The sequence below is a fragment of the Haliotis asinina genome, chromosome 11 (genome assembly GCF_037392515.1).
Source record: "Haliotis asinina isolate JCU_RB_2024 chromosome 11, JCU_Hal_asi_v2, whole genome shotgun sequence".
In the NCBI taxonomy this organism is placed as follows: domain Eukaryota; kingdom Metazoa; phylum Mollusca; class Gastropoda; order Lepetellida; family Haliotidae; genus Haliotis; species Haliotis asinina.
The window spans coordinates 32,232,800-32,249,380 of record NC_090290.1 but is presented as its reverse complement, the minus strand read 5'-3'; the positions used below and the strand labels follow the sequence as shown (position 1 = coordinate 32,249,380).

The 16,581-nt window shown below is 40.7% G+C and overlaps 1 protein-coding gene across 1 annotated transcript; it reads left to right on the top strand.

Moving 5' to 3' along the window:
- The first annotated feature begins 5,294 nt into the window (after positions 1-5,294).
- On the top strand, positions 5,295-15,153 carry LOC137255816 (uncharacterized). Its single transcript, XM_067793369.1, has 3 exons — positions 5,295-5,705; positions 10,802-10,870; positions 14,421-15,153. Exons 1-3 carry the CDS (start codon positions 5,496-5,498, stop codon positions 14,460-14,462), a joined length of 321 nt encoding a protein of 106 aa, XP_067649470.1. The 5' UTR covers positions 5,295-5,495; the 3' UTR covers positions 14,463-15,153.
- Positions 15,154-16,581: the final 1,428 nt, after the last annotated feature.

Sequence of the window (16,581 nt, the reverse complement as noted above, 5' to 3'; positions counted from 1 at the left end):
CATACACACACATACACACACACACATACACACACACATACACACACATACATACACACACACATACACACACACATACACATACATACACACACACACATACACACACACATACACATACATACACACACACATACACACACACATACACATACATACACACACATACATGCACACACACACATACACATACATACACACACACACATACACACACACATACACATACATACACACACATACACACACACACATACACATACATACACACACACACATACACACACACACATACACATACATACACACACACACATACACACACACACATACACATACATGTATGTGCTTATTTAACTACATATGTGGGCAGAGGGATTGTTAAAGATCTGTGTAATTAAATATATATGTGTCATGGTAAGTTATGTGAAGCCAGTTTCTAATGAATCCCGCCGCATCGCCACTGAGCAGTGACGTCTGTCAAAGACTCGCTCACTCCATCCTCTGTACAGTGAGACGATCATATTACTGTATCACGTTTAACATTTGCCATTTTTTTCACATTTCTAAATCATAATTCATATACTAGTAGAGTCCAAGTCAACTAATTATCGGTGCGTCTAACAGCGTCAGTTAGGGATATAGCTCCAGACCTGTGTTACTGTTTGCAGATAATGTGAATATGTTCTCCTATACAGTTCTCGGTCTCCAACAGCAACTTGGTCTCCAACAGCAACTTGGTCTCCAACAGCAACTTGTATAACTTTTGTAACAAATGGTGACTTCATCTCAGTTTGATAAAGACAAATGTTATTGTATTTCGAAATGGTGGTGTATTGAAACGTAATGAAAAGGGTACTGTGGGGATTCTCAAAATGAGGTCAGTTACTTATTATAAATACTTTACATGTTTTCATCCAGATTAAACTGGTCTCTGGTTTGTAAATTATTAGCACTCTGTTTAGAAAAAAACTCCATATATGTCTTTTAATACAGCATGTAATATATATACTCATGGAAAAATTTAAGGGAACGCATGAAATAGCTGTGACTTGTAATCTTTGAATCAGTAAGAGAAAAGTTCATGCAGGTGAAAAGGCTTATGTCAAGTGGTGAAAATCAATATCGGGTGTGTCCCCCACGTCTCTGGAGAACTGCTTGGCACCGTCGTGGCATGTTGCGAATGAATGTACGGATGGTACCAATCGGAATTCTACGCCATTCTTCCTGGAGAGCCTCGAAAAGTTCATCAAAATTGTTGGGTTGAACATGTCTGTCCCGAACACTGCGGCCAAGAACATCCCAAAGATGTTTGATGGGGTTAAGGTCAGGACTTTTAGCCGGCCATTGCAACACCCGGACACCTGCAGCCCTCAGTCTGTTCCGACAAACATGAGCGATGTGAGGGCGGGCATTGTCATGCTGGAACTCGAACATTCGACCTACTGTACGCGCAAAGGGGATCACAATAGGGTTCAAGATCTCGTCACGATATCGTACACCTGTTATCCTGCCATCAACACGCACAAGATCTGTTTTGTGGTAAACTATAAACCCGCCCCACACCATAACCCGTGGGGTGGTTTCCTTTTTCCACCCCCGACCACGCCTCATTTTGACGTCACCAGTCGCTCTATAGAGATTCACAAAGTCTGGATATCGCGCTAACAGACTTGTGAAATGTTGTTGCAACATGTCACCATTAACCATGTTGCAACCTTCCACCATCAACCATGCCAATTGCCTCCCATTTCTGTGCCAAAGTTAAGTAGTGTCTCGCCATGTTAACAATGTTTTTAACCGTTGTGTTTGACAGTGCACATACATGTAACGTGTAAATTTAAGTGCATGTAACCCCAGGAGCAAGTACTGCACGTGCATTGAAATCATTATGATGAGTTTGAGAGAGCTGTTCTTCACGAAAACGCTAATACACGGCGCTGAAGTTAGTAAAGAGAAATTTTGAATTGCCCTAAGACACATGCGTTGCGTTTAATTTTTCCATGAGTATATATATTTGACACAAAAGTAGCCCCGATGTTGTTATATGGAGCTGACGTGTAGGGATTAGAATACCACAGCGACATTGAAAAAAATCGCGGTCCAACGAATGTTATTGTAATTGTACAGTAGGCCATTTGGACCATGTTACCGAAACAAAGAATCTTGAATCTTGACTCTACACACATCAGGATGCCCGGTCATGCCACATACTATCGCCTGCAATTTCCAACGCGGTTGTTTTTCCTGCACTCTTGAAACTAACATACAAACTCTACATGGGGACAATGGTTGCCTAAATACCCGTATTTGTTTTATGGATTCAGTAAAGATTTGGGCCTGTTGTAACAGAAAGTGATTGAAAGGCGACAAAGTCACTTCCAGACAGACATCGGGCTTTCAAACACTAAACACACTACAATGTCTTATAGAGATGGGGAATGCAATGTTTATTTGTCCGTTGTTTCAATCTAGGTAAACAGAAGAAGAACAGAGAAGCTGTCATATTATTTCCAAGTTTATGGTGATGACTCGGTCGGTTGGCCGATCAATCGTCCCCTCCCTCACTCCCTCTCGCACGGATGCAAGCACGCACTCACTCACTCACTCAATCAACCTCCCACACAGTCTCTGACTGGCTGACTGACTGACTCACTCACTGGAAACGTGAAAAGACGATGAAAACTTGAGGGTGATTCAGGGTATTCCATTGATGCAGAAACCAGGTGACCCAGCATTTAACATCGACCGTTCACTGGACCGTGACATGCCATGAAGCAGACATGATCCTCGTTCACTCGTCTTTATCAATTATTTACAATGTTGCAAGAATGCATTGATTTGAACTGCCTGCTCTCGATAAACTACTATTACAGTTCAGCAACGCACGATCTCTTTTTTTAGCAAAACTGACACATGGGATATTGATATTTTCAGCTCCAGGTGTATTCTGTCTTGCGAATTCCACTCAGTCTACTACCGTAACCCGTTGTGTTGACGAACTGCACGCCGTCTACCGAGTACATCACATCCATCTTCATGCTGTGGCGTTCATGAGTCCTGCTGAAACTGGTTTAAACCCAACAGTCTACAACCAGAATACAGTAGTACCTTTAGCTCACTCAAAAGATTGTTTTTGTGTTTGCTTGTTTTTAATACCGCAGTGTTTCAGCTATCTGGTGGCGGTCTGTAAATAATCGAGTTTGCACATGACAAGCCAGGGACCAACAGCATGAGCATCGATCTATACAATTAGGATACAATGACATGTGTTAAACAAGTCAGCGAGCCTCATGATCATCATCCGATCCCGTTAGTGATATCTGAGAACAAGCATGGATTCCGGAAGACCACCTCTAACCCAGATGTTCAACTCAATTCTCTTTATTCAGTACAATGTGTGAGCCATCGACCCTATGTACAGCAGCACGGCCCGTGCCTTACACGCAAGTACAACAAAGCTGTTGAGGCAATGCAATCGGTTTAGTAGAAAATTATCCAGTGTGTCCACGCAACCAGAAAATATAGCATTCCACACTCCTAAATGCCAAGGTTTATGCTACCAAATAAATGTACAAAGGTTTAAGACAGGGCCCACTGTACATCACAGTCTATGCATTACACAAGAGTGTATTCAAAAACAGCAGGACTATATGATAATTCAGTATGTCGGTATTGCAAAATAATTACCCATGTATACCCGGGTATGAAAGATATTGCATCCTACGTTCACTGATACCTAGTTCTACGCTGCAGAATAAATATACAAAAGTATTAAGACGACTAACCCGCATGTTCACGGGTGCCATGCTAAAAGACAATTTCGGACAGTGTTACGTATGTTGTTGAGTATCTTTATCCCTTTGTCAAGTAGCTGTGGGTTATACCTTAGAATGTTGTAGTATTAGTTCATCTTTGTAGAATGACCTCTGAATCAGCCTTCAGCGATCCCTACCACTTCAGTAGAATGTCGACTAGATTTTAGTTTATAATACAGTATTGTGTAGAGCTCGAAATAACGTATTCGATCTGTAGAGCTTGAAAAGAAACGCATAATGTATACTTTAGGGCTGGAATAATGTATATTGTAGAGCTGAAATAGCGTATGCTCTACAGCTAAAATAACGGAATTAGATCAGATATAAATCGAACAGCTGTCTAGCTGTTAGTTTTGCGGAAACGCTATCACCTCTTCATGGGAGGTATTTGTGAGACAGTCTCCCAGTATCACTTACGATATCAAACATTTGTCACATGAAACATACAATTACTTGTACCTGTGAAAGTATTGCCATTACTGGTGCTTCAAATTTCTAACATTACAAGTATACATGCAGCCTTTCTGTTTTCTTTTTTAAATTTTGCTCGTGGCTATACTTCGCATGTTTCAATGACGCAGTGCCCGCGTTCACCGATGATACTGCCATTCTGGGTGCTGACAATAGAGGACGTGTTTCTGCAAATTTCACTGTTTGAGGTTTTCTTGTGTACAGATGATTTGCGCACGGTAATGGCATTCAAGAGATTCGATTACAAAAGATTCTAACAAAGGACACGAACACTTGATCAAGTTTCTTAAAACCATCAGATCTGACACGGTGGCTGCCTCTCTATAGGCCTGACAGTGGTAATCCCAGCAGAGGTAGCAGCAGTAGTTCTATACCACTACCAGTTACTGTAGTAGTGTATTGTTGTAGAGGTTGTGTTGGACATTGCTTTCGTGACATCGACCAACTATCGTCCCCATGTCGCATGGCTTACAGTTCTCAGTACTATGCTTCTCATTTCAACTGTTACTTTGAAATGTTACTATGGTGATGCTATGACAAATCGTGAACACCAACAGTGTTTAGCATACAAATCGAAGTTACATTGTTCATAATGCACAGTGACCTCTTAGAGTCCACCCACTACATCGGCCCTATATTGGCTGCCCTTCACAGTGAATATATGTAGTCAATCCTTTACAGCTTACCTACAAGGTACATCATCTGCAGCCCCTCTAAACACTTCAGCCTTTGTATGGAACTTTATCATTCATCCTTTCAATAGACCATATATACTTCATCCTTTATAGCATTGATAGGTTATCGAAAGCCTCACCAATTGTTCATGCTCAGTTGCCAGTGGTAACAATAACTAAACCAGCATTAAATATTAAGACGCACGATTTCTCCACACCAGAACGCGCCCATTGTTCCCCACACTTGCCGACCTTCTGGTGAATATGTTCTCACAATGGCCATCGATGCAGCAGAATTCTATAAAATGTCCACAAAAACAAAAGAAAGACGACAGTTGTAAGAACCATCATGACTGCACTGTCCAATCAAATCGTCTATTTATAAAGGTCGTCACTGACAACAAGAACGCTTCTGTTTTGAACACTGATGCCATCAGTCTAACAACCAGGTGTTAACGACAGACACAGTAGACGACGAGGCAGGTAGCATTTGGATAAGTATTCTTCGAGACAGCTCGGAACATATTACAGCATGGGTGAATGGCAGCATGGGTTATGTGGATGTTTCGATAATTTCGGTATCTGTATTATCACCTACTTTGTGCCTTGTGTGACGGCAGGCAGGAACGCTGAAGCCGTGGGGGAGAGCTGCTGCCTGTACGGCTTTCTCTCCATGACATGCGTGGGACTGTGGTCAATGACGATGATCAGAGGGAAGATCAGACAAGCGAAGGGCATTGAAGTAAGTACCTTCATGATGCAGCCTATCTGAGCTTCATAAGAACATTTAAAATATGTCCTGGCTGATTACAGCCCTTCTAATATCTTCGAGAAATTGGGATGTACGTCTTCAGTTAAAAACTATTGTTGATAAACGTTTCTGTGCAGTTTTCGTGGGGTGTTATATATTGTGGCTAGGATGAATCTTGCACTTTCAATCATACGCATGTCTATGGATTACTTAAATATGTCTGAAGAATCACAGGCATGTTTATACAGGGATGACTTAACATTTGCTAACGCTGTTGTAGAGCTCGGGCTCTATGACGATTTATCACAGGCAAGCCAGTTTGGCTCACTGAGTAAAGTACGCAAGGTGTTATAGACCTATTGGGTTTTATGTAATTCTTATGCGTTTTTTGTATTCTATATTTGTAATTAATTGAGTAAATGTGATTTTAATTGAGTAAAATACGCAAATACGCGCCTTCTATGGAACTATGGAATATTACAGTTAAGCGCGAGTGCTTTAACGTTATAATAATACAGACAAACGTGTGCATTGTTACACTATACTTTGTGATAGGGCGAATTCTATTTCTTTACTAAGATGTCGAATTAACACTTTCTAAGGATAATTTCGAGCAATAATCTATGACAGAAAGCAAACGACGGCGTCAGTGGCCTAAATTAAGAATCCTCGCACAGGGCTAACTGACGCGCGATCATTTAGACGTGTCTGGGACCCTACTTCAAGACTAACGTTACCAGAAAAAAACCCCGAATGATTAACAGTTTGGTGGCGGTTTACGTTCGTGTTAAATATCTTGTCTAGGTTATTTCGTTAAGTCTGTGATTACCTTAAACGATATGGGGCAATTTGAACGTCACATTTCAACTACCAACATAATCATAGGTCATCACATCCAGATGAAGCTGACTAGTCAAGCGACATTGCACGACTGTATTCTGGAATTGTAAACATTGCGAGCGTTACCGTGTCGGTGTAAAATTGACATTAGACATTTTATCCGTCCGAAAACATAAACGTAATGTTTCAACTAGTAATGTCAGCTCAGTGAAACAACTGTAAACCAAGAAACGGGATATAACGAAGAAGTTTACTGAGGGAGGCTGTACGAGGCGATGACAAATGACGTGTATCGTGACGTCGGTTACATTGTTATTTGTGACGTAATGCAAAAGTGCAGAGTAGAAAGGCACAGTGACACCCAAACATTGTGACGTAAAGCAAAAAGAACACCTTATCGTCTGATAAAGCACTGTTGACGCATTTGATTTATAAATTCACCGAAGCATCTTAGAATAATCTCTAATGAAAGTCCGGACCTCCGCAGACGAAGATGGACACGCTTTATTACCGAATACTGTCTCCACGCATCTAATGTATAAAATATAAGCATGATCACTTCGACCCGTATAGTCAGTAGGGTATTCCTCTAGGAGGAATCGGTGTATGTATCTGTGTTTTATATCGATAGGCCGCCAGATAGCTTTGTCCCCTGTGGAACTATATATAAAAAACGGCGTGAGTAAATTGGGCCAGTAATACATGTAAGACTAAAGTTGCGTGTTAACACGACAGAAAGGCAAGACACATGAAGCAGGATCTAACTATTGATTTCATGGGACAACTGAATTCGCGATACAGGGGCCACATCCCGGTATTAACTTTGTATTCAATAAAATGTTGTTTGATTCAATGTTGGTGCACTGTCTGAGGTGTACATGAAACCTGTCAGCATATCAGTAACCCCCAATCATCAGGAAGAAGAAAGAGAAGAAAGATTAAAACAGGTAGTCAATAAAACAATGTCGATTTGCTGCGGGGAATGCAGGAGGAAACATCTAAAAATAGTTTTACATTATCAGTGGCATCCATTTTGGGATCATACAAGCAAACAGTAAAAAGTACGCTGTGGTTCATCTGAGGTACATAATATGTAAATATGTACAAAGTGTTATAGACTGATCTATCCTAAAAAAACAAGTGTAGATGTATTTTTAAAAAAAACCAAAACAAAACAATTTAAACAACATTTGTTCAGTACCATTTCATAACCGGAGATATTGATGTTACAGTTGATGTTAGCCAAATAGTTTCCAGTAGCACAATGTTGTTTGACTAGAATGATGGGTGCATTTATAGGATTATTATTTTCACTTTTAATTCCAAACAAAACCTTTTCAAACGTAAAGTTCTTTCATGTATTTGAACACTATAAAGCAAATTTGTTACTTCACTCCATAATATCCTTACATCCTGACATTAATTTTCCAAAAGAGCTGGTCAATAGATTCTAGAATCTGGGGTCAGGGGCACACTCGGCACTGAACAAGCTCCAGTATAGATGGCAAGTGACCCCAGCGTGCTAATGGTGACTGCAGAGAGTGCACCAAGACCACTGTAATAAGCTCCATTACAGATGGCAAGTGACCCCAGCGTGCTAATGTTGACTGCAGAGAGTGCACCAAGACCACTGTAAAAAGCTCCATTACAGATGGCAAGTGACCCCAGCGTGCTAATGTTGACTGCAGAGAGTGCACCAAGACCACTGTAAAAAGCTCCATTACAGATGGCAAGTGACCCCAGCGTGCTAATGTTGACTGCAGAGAGTGCACCAAGACCACTGTAATAAGCTCCATTACAGATGGCAAGTGACCCCAGCGTGCTAATGTTGACTGCAGAGAGTGCACCAAGACCACCGTAATGTCTAATCCTGTTTGTCCACTCATTACGTCCACAAACAAGATCTGTACACCACACTTTGCATATCTGGGACATGAAGTAACACACATGAATTTTCATTTTGTTCTGTGTACATCTATACTTAACAAGAGCATATCCACTTTAGCACATGTTGTCAACTGCATACAAATACTTACATTACTTTCACGAGTTGAGTAGGAGTTATATCCTACACAGTCGTATTTATATGAATGCTATAGTTTTTCTACACATGGAGGCATAGATCATTGCACGTCCTTCTCCTCCACATCATCACAATCAAATAATGAAAATACAACATTTATATAGTTCCAGTCCCAAAGTACTGATTCCTGAATGATAAGTTAGACACTGAATGTTTTCTTAAAAATGTATGTCTTCAGTTTGAAAATATTCAGGATGTTATTTGTCCTTAACTGGAAGTTGATTTGGACCATAAGAGCCTCTGCACACCAGATGAATCCTGGCGGCAGACATCATACCACAAGTACCTCAACGCTTCCATTGATAGCGGCGTAGATAATGAAATGCAATGAAGTGTGGCGATTTGTCATCAAATAACACTGTGTTGTGTTGTTGCTATAGGACGAAACGCTTTCATGCCTAATGCGTTTCGTACCTTGCTAGCTTGCTAAATTAAATCCTGTGTTAAATAATTTAAGCTTTTTTCATAGATATTGATGTACCGTACATCCAGTTAATGCACAGTTGCACGTCAATGCTTGGAAGCAAAGTTATCATTATTAATGCACTGCATGCGTCATTAAACGTATAAAAGTGTCTACAAACCATTGCACTGAGACCTGATTATTACACACAGCCAGACAGTGACACATAAATACCCACAGACATATTGGAAGTACTTTAAACTATGCTATAAAATATCCGTATGAATATGTTGAGGTACGTAGTAAAATACTGAAGTACTCAAAGGAATATGTCCATGTAGTCGTAGAAATATACTACCGATCACAAGTTTAGCCTCACTTGAAGCACTCACTGTATGGTTTGTATATATTGAAGGTTACATCGAAAATGAATTTCTCCATCAACATAGGGGAAACAACAGCAAATTTTTTGCGTGTTATTTGGACGAGGATCTTGTATCAAATTGCTGAAAACATGTGCAAATATCGTAAATCTGAACAGCTACGTTTTGATGTAAAGGTTTGTTAAAAACGTTTAACGATATTTTTATCATTTATTGAACTCATGACAACAGTCTTTTCAACGTTAAAAATCTGTTTTACAATACATTAGTTCATATGTAAACAATACCTTTAAACAATATGAAATACTTTGCTAAATCTGGTTTTAGAACAGTTGCCTGAAGTATGCGACTACACTTACACTAGAGAGTCTAAACTTTCGATAGGTAGTGTATGTTGATGTACTCGTAAGAATATGCTGGTGTACACACGTGAATATGTTGAGGTAATATGCTATGGTACGGGTTAACACTGTTTAAGCATTTCTGGGATATGAAGTATCTTTGATAGTGATGTCCATAATAGAAACATCTGTGTCAGGAATGTGTTAGAAATGGATATGTTATGGATAGCTGTCTAGGAAATATATTTTAAAAATATCTATGTTTTAATTTTGCTCGTTAAGAACGTCCATATTAAGATAGTTCACATTTCAGACCCACCATCAGAAAACACAGTAGACATGACCGTCCCTCTCACTAGTGCCTGAATATAGTGCGGTATATATCTATCAGCAGTATTGTATTACATACTGCATTCCGATAATTTATTCCGATCTTTTATTTGTTGCAGGGCAGCTGTATCAGGTGCTATAGACCTGTTATTTGTTTCATGGAAGCTGTAAGTCAGACTGTATATTGATCATGGTCTGTTGTTTGTTTCCGGAAGCTGCACTGGATACTGCAGACTGATCATGGTCTGTTGTTTGTTTCCGGAAGCTGCACTGGATACTGCAGACTGATCATGTTCTGTTGTTTGTTTCAGGGAAGCTGTACTGGGTGCTGAAGAGTGATCATGTTCTGTTGTTTGTTTCAGGGAAGCTGTATTGGGTGCTGAAGAGTGATCATGTTCTGTTGTTTGTCTCATGGCAGCTGTACTGGGTGCTGAAGAGTGATCATGTTCTGTTGTTTGTTTCAGGGAAGCTGTATTGGGTACTGCAGACGGATAATGTTCTGTTATTTGTTACAAGGCAGCTGCATTGGGTGCTGAAGACTGATAATATTCTGTTGTTTGTCTCATGGCAGCTGTATTGGAGACTGAAGACTGATCATGTTCTGTTGTTTGTTCCGGGGAAGCTGCATTGGGTACTGCAGACTGATCATGGTCTGTTATTTGTTACAGGACAGCTGTAGACTGATCACGATCTGTTGTTTGTTTCAGGGCAGCTGTATTGGAGACTGTATACTGATCATGTTCTGTACACTGTGTACTTTAGTACAGGAAGGACAGGTAGGTTTTGTTTATGTACCATGTGTAATACAATTGTCATAATGTTCGAAATATAACATGAACGTGATGTTGCCAGATCCAGTACGATTTTGTATCGAATAAGAAAGTTGTGACGTATCAGATGTTTTACAACAGTTGTGGTCTATAACAACATGATATCTCATATCGAAACCAGCAGTCAGATTGTATCAGATCTAATGCAATAGGCATCAGTTGTGTCACATTCACTACAATAGTCTAGATTTATCAAATGCAATAAAATAGCATTCATGTATCAGCTATAACACAAGTGCCGTGACATATTAGATAGATAGCCATAATTATTAGATAGACCTTAGAGAAAGTTTGTATTCGTGCACGTCACATATACATATTTAGGGCAGATGTTCTGACAAACGAGCTATCTTTCTATACCCATGTTTTAGAATGTGTTAATGTTCTATTTGGATGTTACAAAGATATTATAAAGATCTTTGCATTGTTACACACCGATGGTGGACAGGTTTATGTCGTTGTGTCAAGTCCTGAATGTTTAATGAATAATATTCTACGTAGGTTATATCAAGATCCTATTGCAATCACTGAGATTGAACTGTGTATTGGGTCGGAAGAGAAAGTACAGGATTTTTACTTTGTCTTGATCATTGTAGTGTCAGAACATTGACAACATTAAAGGAAAGAATTACTTATATTTCTGAGAGTGACGTTTCGCTGCAGATTCTTGTACCGTTGTGTCAGAACATTGACAACCTTTAAGGAAAGAATTACTTATATTTCTGAGAGTGACGTTTCGCTACAGGTTCTTGTACCGTTGTGTCAGAACATTGACAACCTTTCAGAAAAGAATTACTTATATTTCTGAGAGTGACGTTTCGCTACAGATTCTTGTACCGTTGTGTCAGAACATTGACAACCTTTAAGGAAAGAATTACTTATATTTCTGAGAGTGACGTTTCGCTACAGGTTCCTGTACCGTTGTGTCAGAACATTGACAACCTTTCAGAAAAGAATTACTTATATTTCTGAGAGTGACGTTTCGCTACAGATTCTTGTATCGTTGTGTCAGAACACTGACAACCTTTAAGGAAAGAATTACTTATATTTCTGAGAGTGACGTTTCGCTACAGATTCTTGTACCGTTGTGTCAGAACATTGACAACCTTTAAGGAAAGAATTACTTATATTTCTGAGAGTGACGTTTCGCTACAGATTCTTGTACCGTTGTTGTTATCCATAAAGTTTGTTCTGTATTGTTCTTCCCAACTTCTAATATGCCACTGAAACATGTTACTTATATTTCGTGAGTTTCGATACTGATTCTTGTACACATGAAAGTAGTAGTTCAGTAAGACGATAATGTACCGATCATGGACATATTAGCTTTGTAATGTATGACAGCGTAAATAGCTGCAGTACATTATACCGATAATGTAAATGGCACTTGTACAATATACCGATAATGTAAATGGCACTTGTACAATATACCGATAATGTAGGTTGTAGGATTTGGATGCATTGACAAGGTGCATAATCGTACTCTTAGATACTGACAATATACTTACTAGAACTGAAGTGTACTGGCACTGTATGTTGTAGTTTATTGATCGTATACATTTAACTATTGTAGAATACTGATAATGTATTATAATACGCACTTGGTAGCATTGTAGCATGCTGATAATGTACATGGAAATATTGTAGCACAGTGATAACGTATATGGAAGTATTGTAGTATACTGATAATTTATATGGAAGTATTGCAGTATACTGATAATGCACGTAAAAGTATTATAGCGTACTGATAATGTACATAATGAAATTGTAGTGTACTGAAGATAGTATCTGCTCCTGCCACATGTCATACCTGAAGTATCTCCCCGTGCCACATTTCATACCCGAATTATCTCCACCTGCCACATGTCATACCAGAAGTATCAACGACCTGCGACATGTCATACCTGAAGTATCTCCCCTGCCTCGTGTCATACCTGAACCATCTCCCACAGCCACTAGCCATGCTTGAAGGATCTCCCTGCCGCATGTCATCCCTGATGTATCTTCCCTTCTACATGTCACACCTGAAGTATCTCCCCACTGAAAGACGTCGTACCTGAAGTATCTAACCCCTGCCACACGTCATACCAGAAGTATCTCCCCCTTGCCACATATCATACCTGAAGTATCCCCCCCTGCCACATGTCATACCTGAAGTATCTCCCCGTGCCACGCGTCATACCTCAAGTATCTTCCCACTGCCACATGTCATACCTGAAGTATCTCCCCGCCTGCCACACGCCATCCCTGAAGTATTTCCCCCTCCAAACTTGATACCTGAACTATCGCCTCCTCCCCCCCCGCCACATGTCACACCTAAAGATCTTCCCCTGCCACATGTCACACCTGAAGTATCTAACCCCTGCCACATGTCATACCAGAAGTATCTCCCCCTTGCCACACGTCATACCAGAAGTATCTCCCCCTGCCACATGTCATACCTGAAGTATCTCCCCCTGCCACATGTCATACCAGAAGTATCTCCCCCTGCTACATGTCATACCTGAAGTATCTCCCCCTGCCACATGTCATACCAGAAGTATCTCCCCGTGCCACACGTCATACCTCAAGTATCTTCCCACTGCCACATGTCATACCTGAAGTATCTCCCCGCCTGCCACACGCCATCCCTGAAGTATTTCCCCCTCCAAACTTGATACCTGAACTATCGCCTCCTCCCCCCCGCCACATGTCACACCTAAAGATCTTCCCCTGCCACATGTCACACCTGAAGTATCTAACCCCTGCCACATGTCATACCAGAAGTATCTCCCCCTTACCACACGTCATACCAGAAGTATCTCCCCGTGCCACACGTCATACCTCAAGTATCTTCCCACTGCCACATGTCATACCTGAAGTATCTCCCCGCCTGCCACACGCCATCCCTGAAGTATTTCCCCCTCCAAACTTGATACCTGAACTATCGCCTCCTCCCCCCCGCCACATGTCACACCTAAAGATCTTCCCCTGCCACATGTCATACCTGAAGTATCTAACCCCCTGCCACATGTCATACCTGAAGTATCCGCCCGTGCTACTGTCATGACTTAAATGTCACCCACTGCCACATGTCATACCAAATATCCTCCCCCCGCCACATGTCATACCTGAAGTATGTCCCGGTGGCACCGTCACAACTTCAGTACCTCCACATGCCACATGTCATAACAGAAGTATATCCACCTGCCAATGAGCCAGTTGACGTGGGAAGTTTGTTCAGTGTGTCACTCATGAATTACTTCACTCAAGTCAATGGTGGGTGTTTAGCGCAGTCGATAGAGAACACACTGATGATGACTTCCCACTGTCGGCCTGAATACGTCCAGTGGTTCAGGGTGGTTGCCATAACAACTACCTTCTCCGTGATAGCACGTGCTAGAACGTGCTCACAGAATAAACGTCCTCACAGAATATACTGTCATAACGTACCACAGGAGTGGAAATACTGATATTGAGTGAGGAATCCGCATCATGTTTCATGTTTCTGTTTCAGGAAGTGGAAGGCATGACTCAGCAATCTATCGCAAGAGAGTAAGACTGCCTGTGACCTCGGACCTCTCGCAGCATGCACTTCCGTCCTTACTGCTACTGCTGAGTACTATGCACTGTCATACATACTGGGAATTGGGTCATACTGACTCTGCCAGTACATACATCATTCGAACGTTTTGTAACCCTTCCTTGACAATTACATTGAGTATGTACTGGGCGAATGTAAAACATGTGTTACAATATTTTCAATAAAATTCCGACGTATGTCTTTCTAAGAAATAATGGCCTCATATATTTATGTGCATAAACTTTCCTGTCTTGTCCACAGTATTTTCATACGAAATTAAAACCTTGTTTACTCGAAGTCCCTGTGACTGTCGAAAATATCGTCTACATGGTCCATGCGAAACGGGCTTCGATACTAAACCATTGTAACATTAGTTTATCAGAGGAAACTACTTACATATTGTCACAGTTCAACGTCAGCTTTGGCGTCTATAGGCATAATACGCCTCCATCGCAATGGTACTGTACCTAAATACATTATTAGATAAACTGTTCCTAATGTGAATATCGTACTTTATATTCAACGAAGGCGCACTGGTAAACTGTACAGTGAAAATATCTTGGTATCTGTGTGAGACCAATTCCTCACTTCATCAGCTGTAAAGTCATATTTTGCATCCTCCGTGTGTTTCCCTTATCACCAAATCAATAAAAGGCGAAACAGCGTACGACCGCGTTGGTGTCAGTTATTAAGTTACACAGCCGTCAGTCTGTTGTGGTGACAGTAACGTATACACAGTATAATTATAGATTTGCCTTTTCTCCGTCAAATCAGAATAAATAACAGCTTGAAAGTATCACCTAATAATGTTCATATTAGTGTCATGTTTATGATTCACTGAGTAAACAGAGGTGAACAGTTCACATCTTAGGACGACGTACCACGCTAAACCGAGGGCCATGAAACTGAAAATAATTCTATCTTCAGAAATACAGTGTAAATATTACACTGGGGCGGATGCTTGTTATAGGCAGAGGTTACATTGGAGTGTGGCATTAGTAATTTAGAAAAATAATAATAAACAAATCCATGTCTACCTGAAGACATGAAAACATCACCTTGTTCACATGCGTGACAAGATGGTAACCTGTACCATCTTACTACACGTAATATCTAGATTACAAAGCAAACAAACGACATTTAGGTCAAACGGAACCGTTGCCCTGACATCTGATCTAGGTCATGTGCCACACTGCTGATATTGCAGGTATCAACCTTACAAGTTCACTCCTAGTCGGCTCGTCTGCACAGAGAGAGGTTAGCGTGCCTGTCCTTGTAATGCCTTCACAACTAAATATCCTATCACACGTACGTAACTGAAAACATTCCACGTGGGTTCTCTTTCTCTATCCCCATGGTAAACCACTGGTTATTACCCGGGTTCAATTGCCCACATGGGTTCATTGTGTGAAACCCACCTCCACTGTCCCTGTCCGTGATGTTGCCTGAATGTCTCCAAACGCGGCGTGAGACGACAATCACACACAGACTCACTGTGATTTACATGTGACAGACATGGACATTGTCAAGGAGGCGAGGCAACTCCACCACTGAATGACCACTCCTTGGCAGTCAGTTTCTGTCGAACGTTTTACTATTTGAAGAATCTGACCTGTACATCAATCATTCCACCTCTGAATGCAGACGGTGCATATAATGAAAAAGTGTGATCTTTGCAAAAAGAAGTGTGTTTTATCTATCCTGAGAGTAAGAAACAAAGGATGCAAACATTATCCCTTCTCAGTTCAGAGGTATTTCATTACGACCGACTCAGAAACTTAATCTTTGCCATAGAAAATATTCCCATGTGCTCCCTACAACAGACAAACACCCAACGACCAACAGTTGCAACTGCAAATCGTGTAAAACCAATAAAACCCACATGATGTTCCAATAACTTGCTCAAATCTGGACCTTTTTCAAATTGTTATGATACGAATAGAAAATATGACTTCTCGCACTGGTCACATCGATTACTGTAGAATTCTTGATGCATGTGACACAATTCTGCAAGCTAGGTCATATATGCCCCTAAAGTACTGTTAGCACCCGGCCAAACACACATGCAAATGTCATACATTCATCCACCAAGACA